This window comes from Zootoca vivipara, chromosome 5, assembly GCF_963506605.1.
Source record: "Zootoca vivipara chromosome 5, rZooViv1.1, whole genome shotgun sequence".
NCBI classification, from domain to species: Eukaryota; Metazoa; Chordata; class Lepidosauria; order Squamata; family Lacertidae; genus Zootoca; species Zootoca vivipara.
The window spans coordinates 14,270,936-14,288,001 of NC_083280.1; the positions used below are offsets into that span (position 1 = coordinate 14,270,936).

The 17,066-nt window shown below is 43.2% G+C and overlaps 1 protein-coding gene across 1 annotated transcript in view; it reads left to right on the forward strand.

Annotated features, from left to right (window-relative positions):
* Window positions 1–17,066, forward strand: part of SPATA16 (spermatogenesis associated 16) — a 138,367-nt gene that overhangs the window by 47,861 nt on the left and 73,440 nt on the right. The window contains exon 3 of the mRNA XM_035133809.2: window positions 10,160–10,249. Within this exon, the coding sequence (XP_034989700.2) occupies window positions 10,160–10,249 (90 nt within the window). The remainder of the gene's footprint in view (window positions 1–10,159; window positions 10,250–17,066) is intronic.

A 17,066-nucleotide genomic window follows, 5' to 3' on the forward strand; every position in this document is an offset into this window, starting at 1 on the left:
TGTACCCTCTGGGACCAAAAGGCAGTTACTTTATCCTAATGCAAATACAGACAATAATAATACAGATATAAAATCCTTTGACTCAATACATAACAATGTCCTAGTTACAGGTAGGTAGCCGTGTTGGTCTGAGTCGAAGCAAAATAAAAAAATTCCTTCAGTAGCACCTTAAAGACCAACTAAGTTTATATTTTGGTATGAGCTTTCGTGTGCATGCACACTTCTTCGTATCTGAAGAAGTGTGCATGCACACGAAAGCTCATACCAAAATATAAACTTAGTTGGTCTTTAAGGTGCTACTGAAGGAATTTTTTTATATATATAACTATGTCCGATTCCCTGCTTTGGGGTTACAAAAACCAGCTGTTACTCAGGTCCGTCTCCTTCCTTAGGTAGGAGGAAAGGGGGAATAAAAATTGTCAGAATTAGAGTCCTGGCGCCCCCCCCCCCCCCCAAGGACTTTCCTGGTATGCATGCCTGGTCTCTCAGGCCCCAGGACATGTAAAGAGTTCAGCAGAGTAACTCAGCAGAGAGCCGGCGGCAAATGAATCACACAAACAGCTCACTCCATCAGCAAATATGCTTTGCTGAAGCATTTCAATAAGCATAGTAGTTGCAAGTCCTCGACCAGATCCCTGGCTGGGTGCATAGTTCAAAAAGCAGTTACAGAGAGGTGCCAGTGAACTGCATAGCTTGAAAACAAAAGAAAGACTGGCTGACTCTCACACCTGCATGCAGCTATGTATGGAGGCCTCAGGCAGCCTGGAACCTTCCGGTAAACAATGAATTAGTATGAGAAAGGACTGCTGAGTCACTACAATCCACTTTGCATCTAGGGAACACTCTGGGCCATTTTTAGGCCCTGACAAAAAAATATGCTAGGCAATCTTTATACCAACAGAGGTGAGAACTCGTTTCAGGTGCTATGTCAGGTAAAAGCGTCGATATGTGCAAAATTGGGTAGCTTTACCTAACAGGTGGAGGAAACATCCCATCAGACAATGAAGTCCCTTCTTCAAGTAGTTTAAAGCCTTGCTCCACTGTGAAATGGCTAAATTTGGCACTTTCCAAGTCACACAAAATATTATAGAGCAGGGCTAGCCAATGTGGTGCTCTCCAGATGTTGTGGACTACAACTCCCATCATTCTTGACCACTGGCTGTGCTGGCTGAGGCTGATAGGAATTGTAGTCCAAAACATCTGGGGGGTACCTCGTTGCCCACCACTGATCTAAAGATGTTTGCCTGGATGTTCCACCACCAGCTTTTAACCAAAGGTAATAGTAATAATAATTTTATTATTTATACCCCGCCCACCTGGCTGGGTTTCCCCAGCCACTCTGGGCGGCTCCCAACAGAATATTAAAAACACAATGAAACATCAAACATTAAAAACTTCCCTAAAGAGGGTCTTTCCTTTCTATTCCCCATTGTTTTAAAAACTTATTTATGCTCATAGACTAATGCCTCTCCCTAGGAAAAATTAGCAAAGCTTGCTTGGTGACTCTGTGTATCTAGCGCCTGCTATTTATGACAAGAGATGCAATAGTTTACTATAAAAACCTACAATAAAACAGTAAAATAAGATATGCAATAAACCATTTGCACCAACGGAGGCTTCCTTCCCAGCACAAATGGCAACTTGTTGATGGCCGGGGAGCGTTAATTTTAATTGGGATTCATCCTCCCCCTTTGATCGCACGAACACAAAAACACATGTCTCCTTTTTAAATTTTGTAAAAATAGAATGTGCGAAATACAATCACACACAAATTCAAACATGCAGCCAGCAAGAATGTTTAACTGGCATGGAAAGTAAACTAGAAAGGATTGGATTGGATATGAAGAGGATTTGAGATCATTGTCTGCTGCAGAGGGACCATAATATCTGGGTCACAGATCAAACCTATTGGATTACAGTGGCATCCACAGATTCGACGTTGTCCCTGCTGAATTAGAAGAGCAATACGCACACCCATTGGTGCTGATCTCTCTGTGAAAGAGTGGTCTGGCTTCCTATATTGGGGGTGGGTACTTTTCTGTCTCATTTTTGCCCCGAAGGAGTAGAAATTACAGCTACAGCAGAAAGATTAAAGCAAACGGAAACAGGTTTCACAAAAAGTAAATGATACGTCTCCTCTTCAAAATGACAACAGCTATAAAGACATTAGCAAGATTTGGCTAGTCAAGAAATTAGTCCTTATTCTGTTGGGAAATCAGTCAGCTACGTACTATGTGAACAAGACAGGGAAAAGCAAAACCTGTCCGTCAGTATTGGGAGTAATTCAGGATGCTGAACCAGAGGCTCGAAAACAAGCTCCTTTTTTTAATTTTGCACACAGGGCAGGGGAGGGAGAGCATCAGGAAAAAAACCAATCTCCCTGTTCTCTTCCATAGTTAATGAATCCAGAGATGGAGGACAGATTAATCTGTTTGCAATTGCGAACAGATTCCCCCCCCCCCAACCAATGGTGTTGCAAATATTGTGAGCGTGCAAAATACATTCTCCATCCAAGTGGCCAAAAAAAATTGGTGACAATTCAACTGGGTTTCTACTGAGGTTAAATAAACAACCCATTCCAGCATGAGCAGCCCAGCCAACACACAGGCCCAGTTGCCCAAACACAACCCTCTTCCTTCTGCCCCCTTAGTAAGTGGTTTCCATGTAGATTTTGTGAGTCTTTATACTTGGTGTTTTCAGGATAGAATCCAACATAACACTATGGCAACCATTCCGTCAGTGTAGCTATTTCTGTTTGCACAACAAAATGTTCCCCTTCTCCTCCTCTTGTCATAAAAAGGTAAAGGTAAAGGACCCTGACAGTTAAGTCCAGTCGCGAACGACTCTGGGGTTGCGGCACTTTTCTTGCTTTACTGGCCAAGGGAGCCAACGTTTGTCCGCAGACAGTTTTTCCAGGTCATATGGCCAGCATGGCTAAGCCCATAGCTTCCAAGTATCCCGTTTCCGCCGGGAAAACCCCTTTTTTCTTACCGTTTCCCGGCGGTCTCCCGTTTAGTGAAAAATCCCGGTATTGTCTCTTAAATTGGCTTCTGTCCGGCGGCCATTTTTCTGGTGCCGCTTTGCCCTTCTATGGGCACCAGAAAATGGCGGCGCCGGCGCCGGAAGTCGCTTCCGCGCATGTCCGGAAGTTGCGTGACGCGACTTCTGGTGGCGCTTTGCCCTTCTATGGGCATCAGAAAATGGCAGCGCCGGCACCGAAAATCGCTTTTACGTGTTTCCGGTCATGCGCGGAAGCGACTTCCGGCGCTGACGCCGCCATTTTCTGGTGCCCATAGAAGGGCGAAGCGCCACCGGAAGTTGCATCACGCAACTTCCGGTCATGCGCGCGCTGCCGATCCCGGATCTTTACGTCCCGGACTTGGCAGGTATGGGCTAAGCCGCTTCTGGCGAAACCAGAGCAGTGCATGGAAATGCTGTTTACCTTCCTGCCAGAGTGGTACCTATTTATCTACTTGAACTTTGACGTGCTTTCAAACTGCTAGGTTGGCAGGAGCAGGGACCGAGCAACGGGAGCTCACCCTGTCGCAGGGATTTGAACCACCGACTTTCGGCAAGCCCTAGGCTCAGTGGTTTAGACCACAGCGCCACCCGCGTCCCTCCTCTTGTCATACACACCCCTAAATATGTCTTAGGGGTGCTCCCAAGCCTCTGGAGCACAGGGTACATGCTTGGGGGGGGGAGTCCCACTGTACAAGCAACAACTTTGTGCCGCCAGAATTTTTAGTAGAATACAGCCCTCAGCATTATTATTCTTTGTGTGAGAGATGAATTTGATAGGCATTTTTGTGAGCTACAGTTCCCAGAGTTCCCAGGGAAGAGGGAATGGTTGTTAAGCCATCCTAACAACTCTCAGCACCCTTAACAAACTGCAGTTCCCATGATTCTTTGGGGGGGAGCACAATTGTTTAACGTGGTGTGATGCTGCTCGAAATGTTGAGTGTGGATGGGGCCAAAGATAGGAGAAGGAGCCTAAAACTGTAGTTTCTTGAGGTGGTACAATGAATGGATTGTACCACTTCGGGGTGCAGGTGGAAGATGCCTCTTTTTCCGTCCTTCTTTTCGTGGGTGGAAGTAGAAAGTTAGCTCAGGAGGGAGAAGACTAAGGACCTCCTGGTGTGCTTAGTTGTTGGATTCCCACCTGTAGTCAGAAGTGGCACAGTCCACACTGCCATTTCAGGACTCTACCACCTCATTCGGCCGCATATGTGAATCAACTTCAATGCCTGCCATTCCATTAGGTTGAGTGAGGCAGCTGTCTGAGACAGCAGGATTAGGATCTCATGAAAGAGTAGGAAATTGCTGGCTATTTAACAGTTGCTTTTGTGCATAGCTATTGTTAGCTATGAAAGAGCAGCAAATTGTTATCTATTTAGCTTTTTTATTGTACTTTTTACTGCTGGGGAGGGGGAAGATGCACTTATGTGATTCTCTGCCTCAGGTGCCAAAATAACTTGATTGGCCCTGAATACTATGCACCTTGAAGTAGGGGGCACACACATCATTTGTTGGTTTTGTCTTGGACCAACCCTCTAGATCAGGTCTAAGAGTTCACAGCATATATATATATATATATATCAGTTTTTTTAAAGCCCAGGCTTTGCAAGTAGGATTCTACTAACACAAATGGGGATGTTCAGAGATAACTGTCTTTTGGCCCAGGCCCAATTGCAGGGGAAAGGGGGGCAAGAATGAGATAGTTACTGAAGCATAAAAGACCACTGACTTTTAAGAATCAATTTTTCATACAGCACCTTCATTTTCTCAGTATATCTGTTTCTTGGGAGCTGGACAGTAAATGTGAACAACCAACTATAGGCAGAGAATGATGGTTTAATACGGACATTCTTCATTCATATGCACTGATAGCTTTTTTTTTCTGTGGAAAGATGTCTCCTCCCTTTTTTCTTTTTTCTTTTTTCAAGGAAGGACAGATTAGGGACAACAGCATACTATTTTGAAGGTTTTTTTTTTGAGAAGATGTCAAGATGAAAAAATGAAAATGTCAAACAATGGGTTGATATACTATATTACTTACAGGCTGCTTGGTTGAGGGAAAACTGACCAAGTGATTTACTGGAGGCATTTACAGGACAGTCTTTAGATTACAGGGAAGATGAAAAATAAATGAAAATCTATTTCATGTTTACTTTAGTGCAGCCATTTAAGAGTGGCAGGAGGGACGCATCACAAGATGACAGGTCTGATATCCATATACAGTGGTTTACGTTCATATTTCTCTTAATTCAAACACGTGTGTGTGTGTGTGTGTGTTCAAAAACTGACACACAGAGAAAGAAAGAATGATGGATGGATGACAACCAACAATACATTTGCCAGACGCCTCCATTGTTATTCTTTTTTATCTTCTGCCCATTAACAGCTCACTGCGCAAGGAGAATTTGCGGTAATGGAAATGTTTTCCTTTGTTCATCGAATCATCGAATCATCGAATCTTAGAGTTGGAAGGGACCCAAGGGTCATCTAGTCTAACCCCCTGCAATGCAGGAATAATTAGTTAGTTTATTCGCATTATTTGTACTTTTAGTGTGGCGGAGTGAATTTCACACACACCCCCACACCCCCACACACAATTCAACAAAATGTGTCTATATGTTATTAGCAATTCTAACTCCACTTACCGGGAATTAAGCCCCACAGAATTTACTAGAGCTTCTTTGTAGAAACATAGAGAATTTGCACTGTTGGGCAGTAAAACTGAGCAACTACCAAAAACAAGCTAACCCTAACTTTTTCATTACAGTTCTATTCTGCTCTCTTTATCATTTATTCATTTCTCTGAAGGGGTTTTACTCCACTTTTCAGCCCAAGAAAAAGGGAAATAAAAAGTTTCCAAAGCAGCTTATAAAGATCCGCAATAAAACAGTCCCTGCTCTAGGGCTTACAATCCGAAAGGAGAAAGAATCAGGAGGAAGGAGGGAGGAGGAAAGCTGTTGTAGCATAATGGGGTGGCTGCTGATAGATGGCCGTCAAAAGAGTTTATATTATTATGTTACATTGTGGTGGGTTTTAAGCACTTCAGGTAGAAATCTGCCGGCCGGTGGAAAGAGACAGGGAGAAACTTGCTATGGAAAAGTCAGGACCTCGGACAGCTCCCAGAAGCAAGGGGAGATGTTTAAATGCAGGTCCATTGAGCGCATAAAGAGGCAGCCCTGTGACTTGGTTCTTGACAGCCTAGTATCCCTTGGTGACCAATGAACATCCCTGATGGGAGTTGTAGTCCAGAAACACCTGGAGGGCACCACACCGACTACCCTTGAGTTACACCTTCTGCCTTCTCTGCCAGAAGCTTATTGGGAGTGAGTGGCCCTGGGCTATGGAAGTAACACAACACTATGGATTCTTCTTAATTGCCTGAGGAATAATAATAATAATAATAATAATAATAATAATAATAATAATAATAATAATACCCCGCCCATCTGGCTGGGTTTCACCAGCCAGCCACTCTGGGCGGCTTACAGCTTATCTTAAAACATAACAAAAACATGAGAGCCAGCGTGGTGTAGTGGTTAAGAGCGGTAGACTTGTAATCTGGTGAACCGGGTTTGATTCCCTGCTCCTCCACATGCAGCTGCTGGGTGACCTTGGGCTAGTCACACTTCTCTGAAGTCTCTCAGCCCCACTCACATCACAGAGGGTTTGTTGTGGGGGAGGAGGGGAAAGGAGATTGTTAGCTGCTTTGAGACTCCTTCGGGTAGTGATAAAGCAGTATATCAAATCCAAACTTCTTCTTCTTCTTCTTCTTCTTCTTCGTCTTCGTCTTCGTCTTCTTCTTCGTCTTCTTCTTCTTTTTCTTCCATTAAAAACCTCCCAAAGCAGGGTTGCCTTCAGATGTCTTCTAAAAGTTGTGTAGTTCTTTGTCTCCTTGACATCTGAAGGGAAGGTGTTCCACAGGGAGGGCACCACTATCGAGAAAGCCCTCTGCCTAGTTCAAATCCACAGCCATATAGTGACAATCCATAGCTGAATCCTTTTTCTCTGGGTAATTCTGCAAAGCCTTCTTCTTCAGACTAGCTCTCTGGCCATGCTGTGGCCTGCTGAGATACTACCATCAATTTCTTCTTTGCAACACAATTACTGCTCGATGTTTCTGGAGGAGTCTAGAACAATTTTGGAGGGTTTTCTCCAAGGTGGGAGGGAAATCATAGAGGGACCATACCCACCCTGTTGTCTGTCTAAAAGTACATCTGCAGCTTGGTAAAACAGTTCAGGAGGAGAACATGGGGCAGATGAACGGGAGCATTAGCAGACACATCCATCAGTATAGAGGCAGTTATGTGAATGCTAAAAGCAACCAACTATGTTGTATATTAACTGGCCTGAGAAAATTTAACACCAAAGCACACAAGCATTACAAGAAAACCACTACCAATACAAAAAAAGGACAATATAACCCGAAAAAGAAAAAAATGAAGTAACTTTCTTCACTGCCTGATGACTTCCGACCTCCTCTACGTGGACCCTTTATTTCCTTATTAGCTGCATCTGTTTTTCAGTAAACTTAAACAATATTAAATGTTGTTTGCATTCTTTTTAACTTGTATTATTACAAGAGTTAATCAAAGCATATTAAAGATTTGATATGGGGACAATGTTCTTTTAAATATAGTCTATAGGTGTCCCATTCTTTGTTAAACTTTTGGATCGACAGGTCTCTCATCTTTTCTTTCATGTTCACTGATTCTATATACTCAAATAATTTAACCTGCCACTCCCCTTTAGTTGGTGTTTTATCTCCTATCCACCCTTTGGCTATCAGCATTCTCGCTGTGGTTGATGCATACATAAAAGTCCTCCTTCTTTCTTTTGGAATGTCTGATGCCATAATACCAAGAGGAAGGCTTCGGGGTTTTTTGGTAAACGTTAATTTAAACATTTTTTTAAAGTTCATTATAAATAACTTCCCAAAAGCTTTTCATGTTTTTACAGCTCCACCACATGTGGTACATTGTTCCCTCTAGTTCTTTACACCTCCAGCAAAGGTTTGAACTGGTTGTATACATTTTAGCCAGTTTTCTTGGGTGTGATATACCATCTGCGCTTGTTGCTTTTAGCGCCTTGGAGGCTGTGCATCTTTTCGCTCCACTTCTCCTCTGATTAAAGAAAAAGATAAATAAACTTGATCTTTTGACATGGCAAAGTTTTCTCCCTTACTACCCCTCTGCAGTTTGTCCCCCTTTGATTGCACATGGACTAGAATGGTATGCTGTTGCTTTTCGCCAAGGCTCTAGGGGACTATGCCGCCAACGTTAAAACATAGTCCAGACATGCTTTGAACAATCATCTGGATAAGCCCTGAAACTATCAAGTAAGCAAAAGTAGCTTACATTTAGCAAGTCAGTTACAAAGGTATTAGGAAATGCTATCGTACTCTTCCACAGAGCAGGGAAAGCAAAAGCGGTTGAGCTGATCGTCATAAGATTAGGAAGGAATCAGTCTGAAAAAGGAGGAAAACCCGAGAGCCAAATTGCTGAGATTTTGCTACAACTTAGTTGCAGTTGTGTGTGTGTGTACACACCTATCAGAACACATCATGCTCTAAAGGTAGAAAATGGGTGGCTAACTACCAGAAAATGATTGATTCCCTCCTCCAGTCCTATTGCTTAGCTGTGGTACAGTCGATAGCCTACGGAGGAACAATCAATATAGCTATTATCAACTGTTGTCTACAGTTTGCAAAAGCAATAATCGCCTTTAAAATCTTTTTGCAGCAGTCTCAGTGATCATCAAGTTTGTTAAGGTGTTGAAGTTCTGAGTTGAGTTAGCTCATCTTTAAAATGCCAAAAAATATATTGAGGCTGTGGGACTTCTTTATCAAATTTTTGATTTAATGAAGGGTCTGCCCATTGCTAGAAGTCTGCTGTGAGCTAGCACTGTGCGTGGAGGCAGAATTACCCAGGATCTGCAGAAAGAAAAATAAGGGGGACCAGTAGAATTACTTTGCCCGCCTATAACTGTATTCGCTTTTAACATGCAAGGCTGATCATTATCAGGATGTGATCACTTTAGAAAGAGAGAGAGGGAGCCATAGCTGTTTCCTTCCCAGCTGCGATTCCTATTGAAATCACTCCTCTGAAGCTGTTATATGCATTGAGAGGAAAGTTTCCTTTGGTATCAAGGAATAGAAGCCATTTTCACTGGGCCCACAGCAGGGGAGGAAAGGGTTAAACTGCCCCTTTCTGTATTGCTGTGATCTCAGCGATTATCCCCGCATCAGAGGCTGCTATTTGCATTTTAAAAACAAAACAAAACACAGCAACACAAAGGTGCACATTAAATGCAAAAATGGATATGACATCTCATCTAGTTTGGCCTTCATCGTGGAACCCTTGGATGAATTTCCCAAAATCTCTAGGAGTCACACACACAAAGTACAATTTGCAAACTACAGCCATAAATATAATAATCATGGCAAATGTTTTTAAAATGAATTCAGTTCAATTTTCTACTCTTGTTTTAAAAAGAAGCAAGATCTGGGTCTTGGATCATTGCTGAGTCTTGCGTCTCCACCATTCCAATCTAAAATGGGAACCCTGAGTGTGATGTATTTCAAAGGAGTTTCAAACAGGTGTCTTGCCTATTGCGATAGAATTGCAAGGTGCCTCAATAAAGCGAAATGAAAAGATTGCTTGCCTTCCCACTGCCATGGCTTGGTTCTAGAGGCACTTTTAGTCTCGGCATTGTGATGTTGATTTTTGCATGCATAATGTACGATTATTATCACAACCCCAAAAATGCAGATGACAGATAACAAAAGGCATTATTACAATAATGTGCAAGGGTCTTGCTGATTTTTATAGGCTCACTAAATGCAGCAGAACATATGCTCACGGGGGTTTTAACCGCTGCTTCCGTAATAGGCAATGCTATGAATGAAATTACATTTATGACACAGCTTTAATAGACATTTTAATAATGCCCGTTCGTCTATCTCGGCTGTCAACAGAGATGTGATCATTCATTGTTCGGTATTGGGAGAAATGTGACCATTACAGAGCGAGGAAGGAGAAATGTCTGCGTATACCCTGCATGCTATCCAGGGCTGGGTGTTAAATGGCCTTAGAACAATCTTTCACTCCAGCGCTTTGACATGCATATTTGTTTTCTGTTTTCCAAGGAGCATAATTCTGAACCCAGCCTATTTCCGTAACCACCTTCGCCAAGCTGCAGTGTTCCGATGCTTGGAGAGATATTCGGAGGCTGCAAGGTAGGTCTTGGATTAATTGGGCAGCCTTCCTAGGTGTGGAATAAATGAATTTCCAACTGTTTCTTCATTATATCTGTTGCTCCTTGGAAGAGCCGAGGGGGGTGATTGAAGTGGCAAACGGGCTCGTTATGGGATCAGCAAGTTTCTCGCATTTCCAGCCTTATTTCCATTTATGCTGCTGGTCTACTGAGACCAGTATAGTCTACTCTGGCTGGCAGTGGCTCTTGCCTGACGCAGCCATCTGTGATGCTTTTAACTGGAGATGGGGGAGAACAAATCCAGGGCTTTCTGATTGCAGGGCATCTAATCTACCAGTAGGAGCAAAGGAATCTGCCTTACACTGAGTCAGACTCATTGCTCCATCTAACTCAGTATTGTCCACCCTGGCTGGCAGAATCCTCCAGGGCTTCAGGCAGTGGACATTCCCAGTCCTGCCTGGAGATGTCAGGAATTGAACCCGGGACTTTCTGCGTGCAAGGCAGATGATCCACAACCAAGTTGCAGTCCTTTTCCAGTCCCTAATTTCTTCATGTTCCTTGATTCCCAAAACCGCTTCCCTCTCGTTCCCCAGACTATTTTGAGAACGACAACGAATTCAGGAGAGGGAGAAATTCTTGCAACTCGCGTTTGATTCCCAAGTTTCCAATTCATACCTCCTTAATGTGATTGTTTACATATTTTCCTATTATGGACGATGCTGTCTTCCTTATGGATTTTATAAGGGTGGGGGGATAGGAGTATGGCTCTCCTAATTAGAGCTAATGAAAAGATTGTGAATCATCCATCTTGCCAATGATTAATCAGTCAAAACAATCCATTGCCGAAATGTGCGTGTGAGGGGGAAACACAGGATTCTTAAGAGAATGAAGGATATTATTATGGAAAAACAAGTGGCCATTACGCTGCAATGGGCCTTCTAGCCAGTGGCGTAGCAAGGTCAGGTGGTACCCGGTTCGGAAAATTTATTGTCACCCCCCCACACACACATTGAAACTTATTTATTTTTTTGCCTGCAAAAATGGTTTGACTTTATTTCATAGCCAAAAAGTTGTTGAGCTTTTTCTGCAGAGATTGCGTGCCTTGCGGCGAGGCGTCTGGCTGCAGCGGGAAGCCTGTGAGCGCCAAAGCCACAGCGTCTCTCACAGACGTTGAGTGCCACACAGCATTTTGTCACACACACCCTCAGAGGTGACACCCGGGGCGGACAGCACCCACTGCACCCTCCTTGCTCTGCCCCTGCTTCCAGCATCCTCCATGTTCAGCTATTCCAGCTATTCCTATTTTCCTTTTCCATGTGACATTAAACATTCCATAATTACCGCACACATTCAGCTATGGGCTATTTGAGGGACTTAAAGTTCCTTGTACTTCCATAAACCTTGAAGTTCCTCCAAACATGCTGATTCCTCCCTCCTGTTTGTCAGTGGGACCGCCATTTTTGGCTACAGTCATATTGTCACTCACCCCACCTGAGTTCAGTTGATCCTTTCACAAACAATGCGTCATTAAGAGGAAAGGCTGCCTTTAAGATTTTAATTTTCAGTCCCCATTACATGGATGTGCCAGAATCAAAATAATTCCACAACAAACATGTGCACCCTGCGATTCAGTTCCTCTCACCAATTAAAACTTGCCTCTGCCAAATAACAGAAACTGTATTTGATCCACAGACCCTCCAAGTGTCCCTATTTTCCAGGGACAGTCCTGCATTTACAGAAGCCGTCGTTGTTTCTGATTTGATCCTAGAATGTTCCGCTTTTCCTTAGCATGTCCCTATTTTCATCAGAGGAATGTTGGAAGGTATGGGATTATGTACCCAACACCCCTGAGCCAAGGAGATAAGTAACTATACAACATTTGAAAGACATCTGAAGGCAGCCCTGTATAGGGAAGTTTAAAAATGTTTAATGTTTTATTATGATATATGTGGGAAGTTGCCCAGAGTAGCTGGGGCATCCCAGTCAGATGGGTGGGGTATAAATAATAAAATTACCACTACCACTACTACCACTACTACTACTACTATGGAATAGTTCTAGTTACAGGTAGGTAGCCGTGTTGGTCTGAGTCGAAACGAAATAAAAAAAATTCCTTCAGTAGCACCTTAAAGACCAACTAAGTTTTTATTTTGGTATGAGCTTTCGTGTCCAGAAGAGGGCAACCAAAATGGTCAAAGGCCTGGAAACAATGCCTTATGAGGAACGGCTTAGGGAGCTGGGTATGTTTAGCCTGGAGAAGAGAAGGTTAAGGGGTGATATGATAGCCATGTTCAAATATATGAAAGGATGTCATATGGAGGAGGGAGAAAGGTCGTTTTCTGCTGCTCCAGAGAAGCGGACATGGAGCAATGGATTCAAACTTCAAGAAAGAAGATTCCACCTAAACATTAGGAAGAACTTCCTGACAGTAAGAGCTGTTCGGCAGTGGAATTTGCTACCAAGGAGTGTGGTGGAGTCTCCTTCTTTGGAGGTCTTTAAGCAGAGGCTTGACAGCCATCTGTCAAGAATGCTTTGATGGTGTTTCCTGCTTGGCAGGGGGTTGGACTGGATGGCCCTCGTGGTCTCTTCCAACTCTACGATTCTATGATTCTATGATTCTGTGTGCATGCACACTTCTGTATTTGATCCACAGACCCTCCAAGTGTCTTTCGTGCCCACACGAAAGCTCATACCAAAATAAAAACTTAGTTGGTCTTTAAGGTGCTACTGAAGGAATTTTTTTATTTTACTATGGAATAGGACAGCCCAGTTTTCTTCGGAGAAATTTTGGAAGGTAAGGATCAATCTACCAACAAAACAAAGGCAACCCTTAGAGGTCATCAAACTTGATTTGGTACACTGGCTGTTGCTTAATGCTGGTTTAAGGCTAACAAGAATTCTTCAAAGTTGCAAAATCTGAAAATATTTTAAATTCTTAAATATCTAAAACTTGGGGTTGTGTCCAAGGCTGCCATTTTGCTCGTGCAACTGACCACTACTTCTGCAACTCTCCTATGCAATTCCCTGTGCACTCTCCAAGGGGTTGGGGGACCCTCTGGAGCAGATTTTGTAGGTGTGTGGGGAGAGGAGAGGAAAAGGAAGTCCTGCTGTGCAAGTGGAACCCTGCAACCAAATCTGTGCCCCAAAAAGATGTCCTAGCATTGTTATAAAACACAAACTGCTCTGAGCGCATTGGCCAAAAGTCCCTGCATAAATGGAGCATATTCCTGCGACTGCAATTGGTCCAGAATTTCCCAGGCATGTCTAGGATCTTGATGTTGATTGCCCCAAAAAAGCTCAACTACTTTGAGTATCATTATTTCCCTAAAAAACAAAGCTCTGAAACGTTTGTGTCCTGAACTTCTAGAAATATGGCAACCCTACTTTCTCTGATTTTAATACAGAAGTTTAATTTGTTCTAACCCAGCCTGGGAACTGGTGGTTAAAATTGGGTAATCATCATCATCACTAGCTGCTGGTGGACTCTAGATCAGATCCAGCAGGGCACTTCTTAGGCTAACCTTACAATCACTACAGGCCAGCAGAAGTGTGGGAGACACAACAGAATCCCAAGACGCTGTTCTGCAGATGTCAAACAGTGAGAATGCTGTGGGGGAGTTTCTAAATTGGGTTTGCTTTGATGGTGGGAGAGAGATGGATGAAGTAATAGGAGAGCAACTCAGAGCCTGACAGAAAGGCTAATGATTTCTCCCCCAAGTGAGATAGAGTCCCAAGCCGGCTTGTGAGGGGACTGCGACGAGGAGTTACACTAGAATTATAGCAGGAATAACATGCCCATAAAGAGGGAACGTTAAGGTTAATGGGCCGGCTGTAAATCTTTAATGAACCGACACCGGTGTCCAGAAATATCTGCCTTTGAAATTAAGAGTCAAGGTCTGTTCTTAGATATACAAGGGGAGACACTCGTAAATTCGCGGATGGGCTCTTTTGTGTGTGAATGCCTTCTCTGTGGCGGTTACCATTTCTCTCTCTCTCTCTCTCTCACACACACACACACTCATGCAGTATTCATATACACATGCACCATTCCCATAGACTCATGCACACACATAACCCAATAAATTGATCAGGGTTCAATAGTGCTGCCATGTGCATTGACAGTTTGCAGAAGTTTTGAGCGGTTGGAATGTTTGAATTTGGAACATTCAGGGCAGCAGATAATGGGAAATGACATCATATGGAACCACAGAATTGTAGAGCTGGGAGGGACCTCAGGGGTCATCAGGTCCAACCTCTGCAATGCAGGAATCACAACTCAATCATTCCTGCCAGATAGTCATCCCACCTCTGCTTAAAAACCTCCGATAATAAAAAAAAATAGCAAGTATGGATATATGTAGCTTCATTTATTGACCACTTCCTATTTAAACAAAATGACTGCTGATATAAAAACTGCATGAAAAAATTATGGATGAAACAATTTATATGTACAATTACATATAAAAATATATGGATGAATGCCCCCCCCCCAAAGAAAATTGCCTACCGAGCAACGATACTTATATTTTACTGGCACTTGCTTGTGTCTTTTCGAACGTCTCTTCATAACCACGAGGACTAGCATTATTTGTTTATTTTTAAGCCAAAAAATTGAGATTCTCGTGAATCTGTTTCAGCTGTCAGATTGACTGTGGTAATGTCTGTATGCTCAGATTTACTTAATGTAAAGAACGCTTTTTATGCTACCCAGTCCTACCTGGCTGCATGTCGAGAAGACAGCTAACATTCAAAGGTAGGCAAAGTTAGGCACCTGCTTAGCAACCCTGCAGGGCATGTATTGCTACTCTCTGGAGCTTCCTGTCCCTCGTCTTTTATGATGATGTCGTCTCTTCACTGGATCCAGGAATTAGAAGGAACATTCAGACTAAACCCCCTCACCCCCGGAACCCCCCCCCCCACCAAAAACCAACATACAACAAACTTGAAGTATGGGTCATTCATCTTTCTTCTGATCAAAAAACATGCATGCTACCTAACTCAACTGTGTCATTATATTCTGTGTTTTCTTTTTATAATCAGCCAAAACACTTGAAGCTGCGGTCCCTGTGTTCAAAACACAGTTGCCTTATTTTGCCCCAAGGGTGCTCTGCAAGCTAATAGCAGATACACCCTGCTATTAGAACAGATACACAGAACAGATTGGTTGGTGCACTAATTCCCTATCGATTAATCCTGCTTTACAAGTAAACTGCAGATTGAGCAGACCATAGTTTCCTATGTCACTCTGAACCATTTCCATATATCCATCAGCGACCACTTAAAATGTGAAGTTGCCCAGTCAGTGAAGAGGAATTCTGTTCAGTCACTGTACATTCTCTGGACATTTCCAGCACGTTGTTAAATTTTGCTCACCATCCAAGGTTTAAATATCTTTCCTATTCAAGGCATTTGACGCTATCCAAAGCAGTCTCGTTTCTTTCATTTGGAAAGCATTTTGAGAACCACTGAAAGCAGCTGCTCCATTCACCGATGATGTGCTTCTTCCCAGTCTGACGACAAATCTGGAACATGGATTTAGGCTATAAAGTCCAGATGGACCTCAGGAGCAAGCCGAAGAACAAAGAGACTTGACCAGCAGATGAAAACATTTGGCATCCCTGTGCTTTCATTTGATGGTGGGCTAAAAGGAGTTTGCCTCCACACATAGCACTTTAAGCAATCTAATTCACTAAGACTATATTTCTCCCTGCTGTGTAAATGAAGCAGCCTTGGATCAATTGAACCTGCCAAGATATCACAGCTCTAATATCCTTTGGAAAAGTAAGAGCAGGCACATCTCTTCCTGTCCTTCTGCTTTCTCTCAAAGAAATATTTTTTTCCCCTCTTCTTCCTTTACAAAAATAAATCGCAAACGGTGCCACCTCAGAGTCTATGGACGTCAAGCGGTCCTGACATTTTGCCAAGCGTCCATCAAATTGTGTTTACAAATCTCCTCAGACTTACTCTAGCTAGAATCCTCTACGCTAAAACACAGAAAGCAAACCATAAGCCAAACTGATTAGAGCTGTAGTTAGAAAGCTGCGAGAACAGTTATTTGTCGTTAAATTGACAATGATGCTGAAAGGGGTAAAGAGCCTACAAAGAAATATCGAGGGTAAGATGGTGGCAGCAGAGCTTGCATTGCCGGCATTGCGCGCTCCTGTTACCTTTGATCAGGTTCAGCAGGTTTTGCAGATTTTTAATGCATTTAAAAGCAACAGTGGAAAACCCGAAACTATAGTGTGGGTAGGGATCACCATCGGCAACAATGCCTTAAAAATCAAACATTTTTTGAGGAGATTGGGAGGGGTATTCATGGTCTTCTATCACAAATAGATGTCAAACTTTACTGAGTTTTGCTGGAGGACTGTGATAGAGAATAGATCCACCAGCGAGTTTTCACCTCCTGCAAGGAGAAAAAGAAGGGGAGGGCAGAAACGTCAGGGACTGTTACCAAGAGGCATCAGAATATTGTAAGTGGACTTCTGTTCTGAGAGTGCCCAGGACAGTTAAGGCTGGGAGCATCTCCTGTCTGTTAGGCCCAGAGGCTCCAAGCAAAATCTGAGGGCCTGGAACAGCTAGGTACCCAGTCCACAAAGCCACCTTCTGAAATGTTTTTCACTAGTCATGGAGTTTCAGGTATTTCCTACCAGAGCTGAGGAGGCAAGGAGACCTCCGCTGGAGAGAAAAGGTCAAATGTCAGCCTGATCAGCAATGAAGAGAATGGAAGCAAAGGATGCCTTTTCTGTGAACACAGAACTGAGGGACAGTGTTGGGCAGTGACTGTGACCTTCACCGTCCCCAGGGAAACACTCCAAAAGGACCCCTCTGCAGATTAG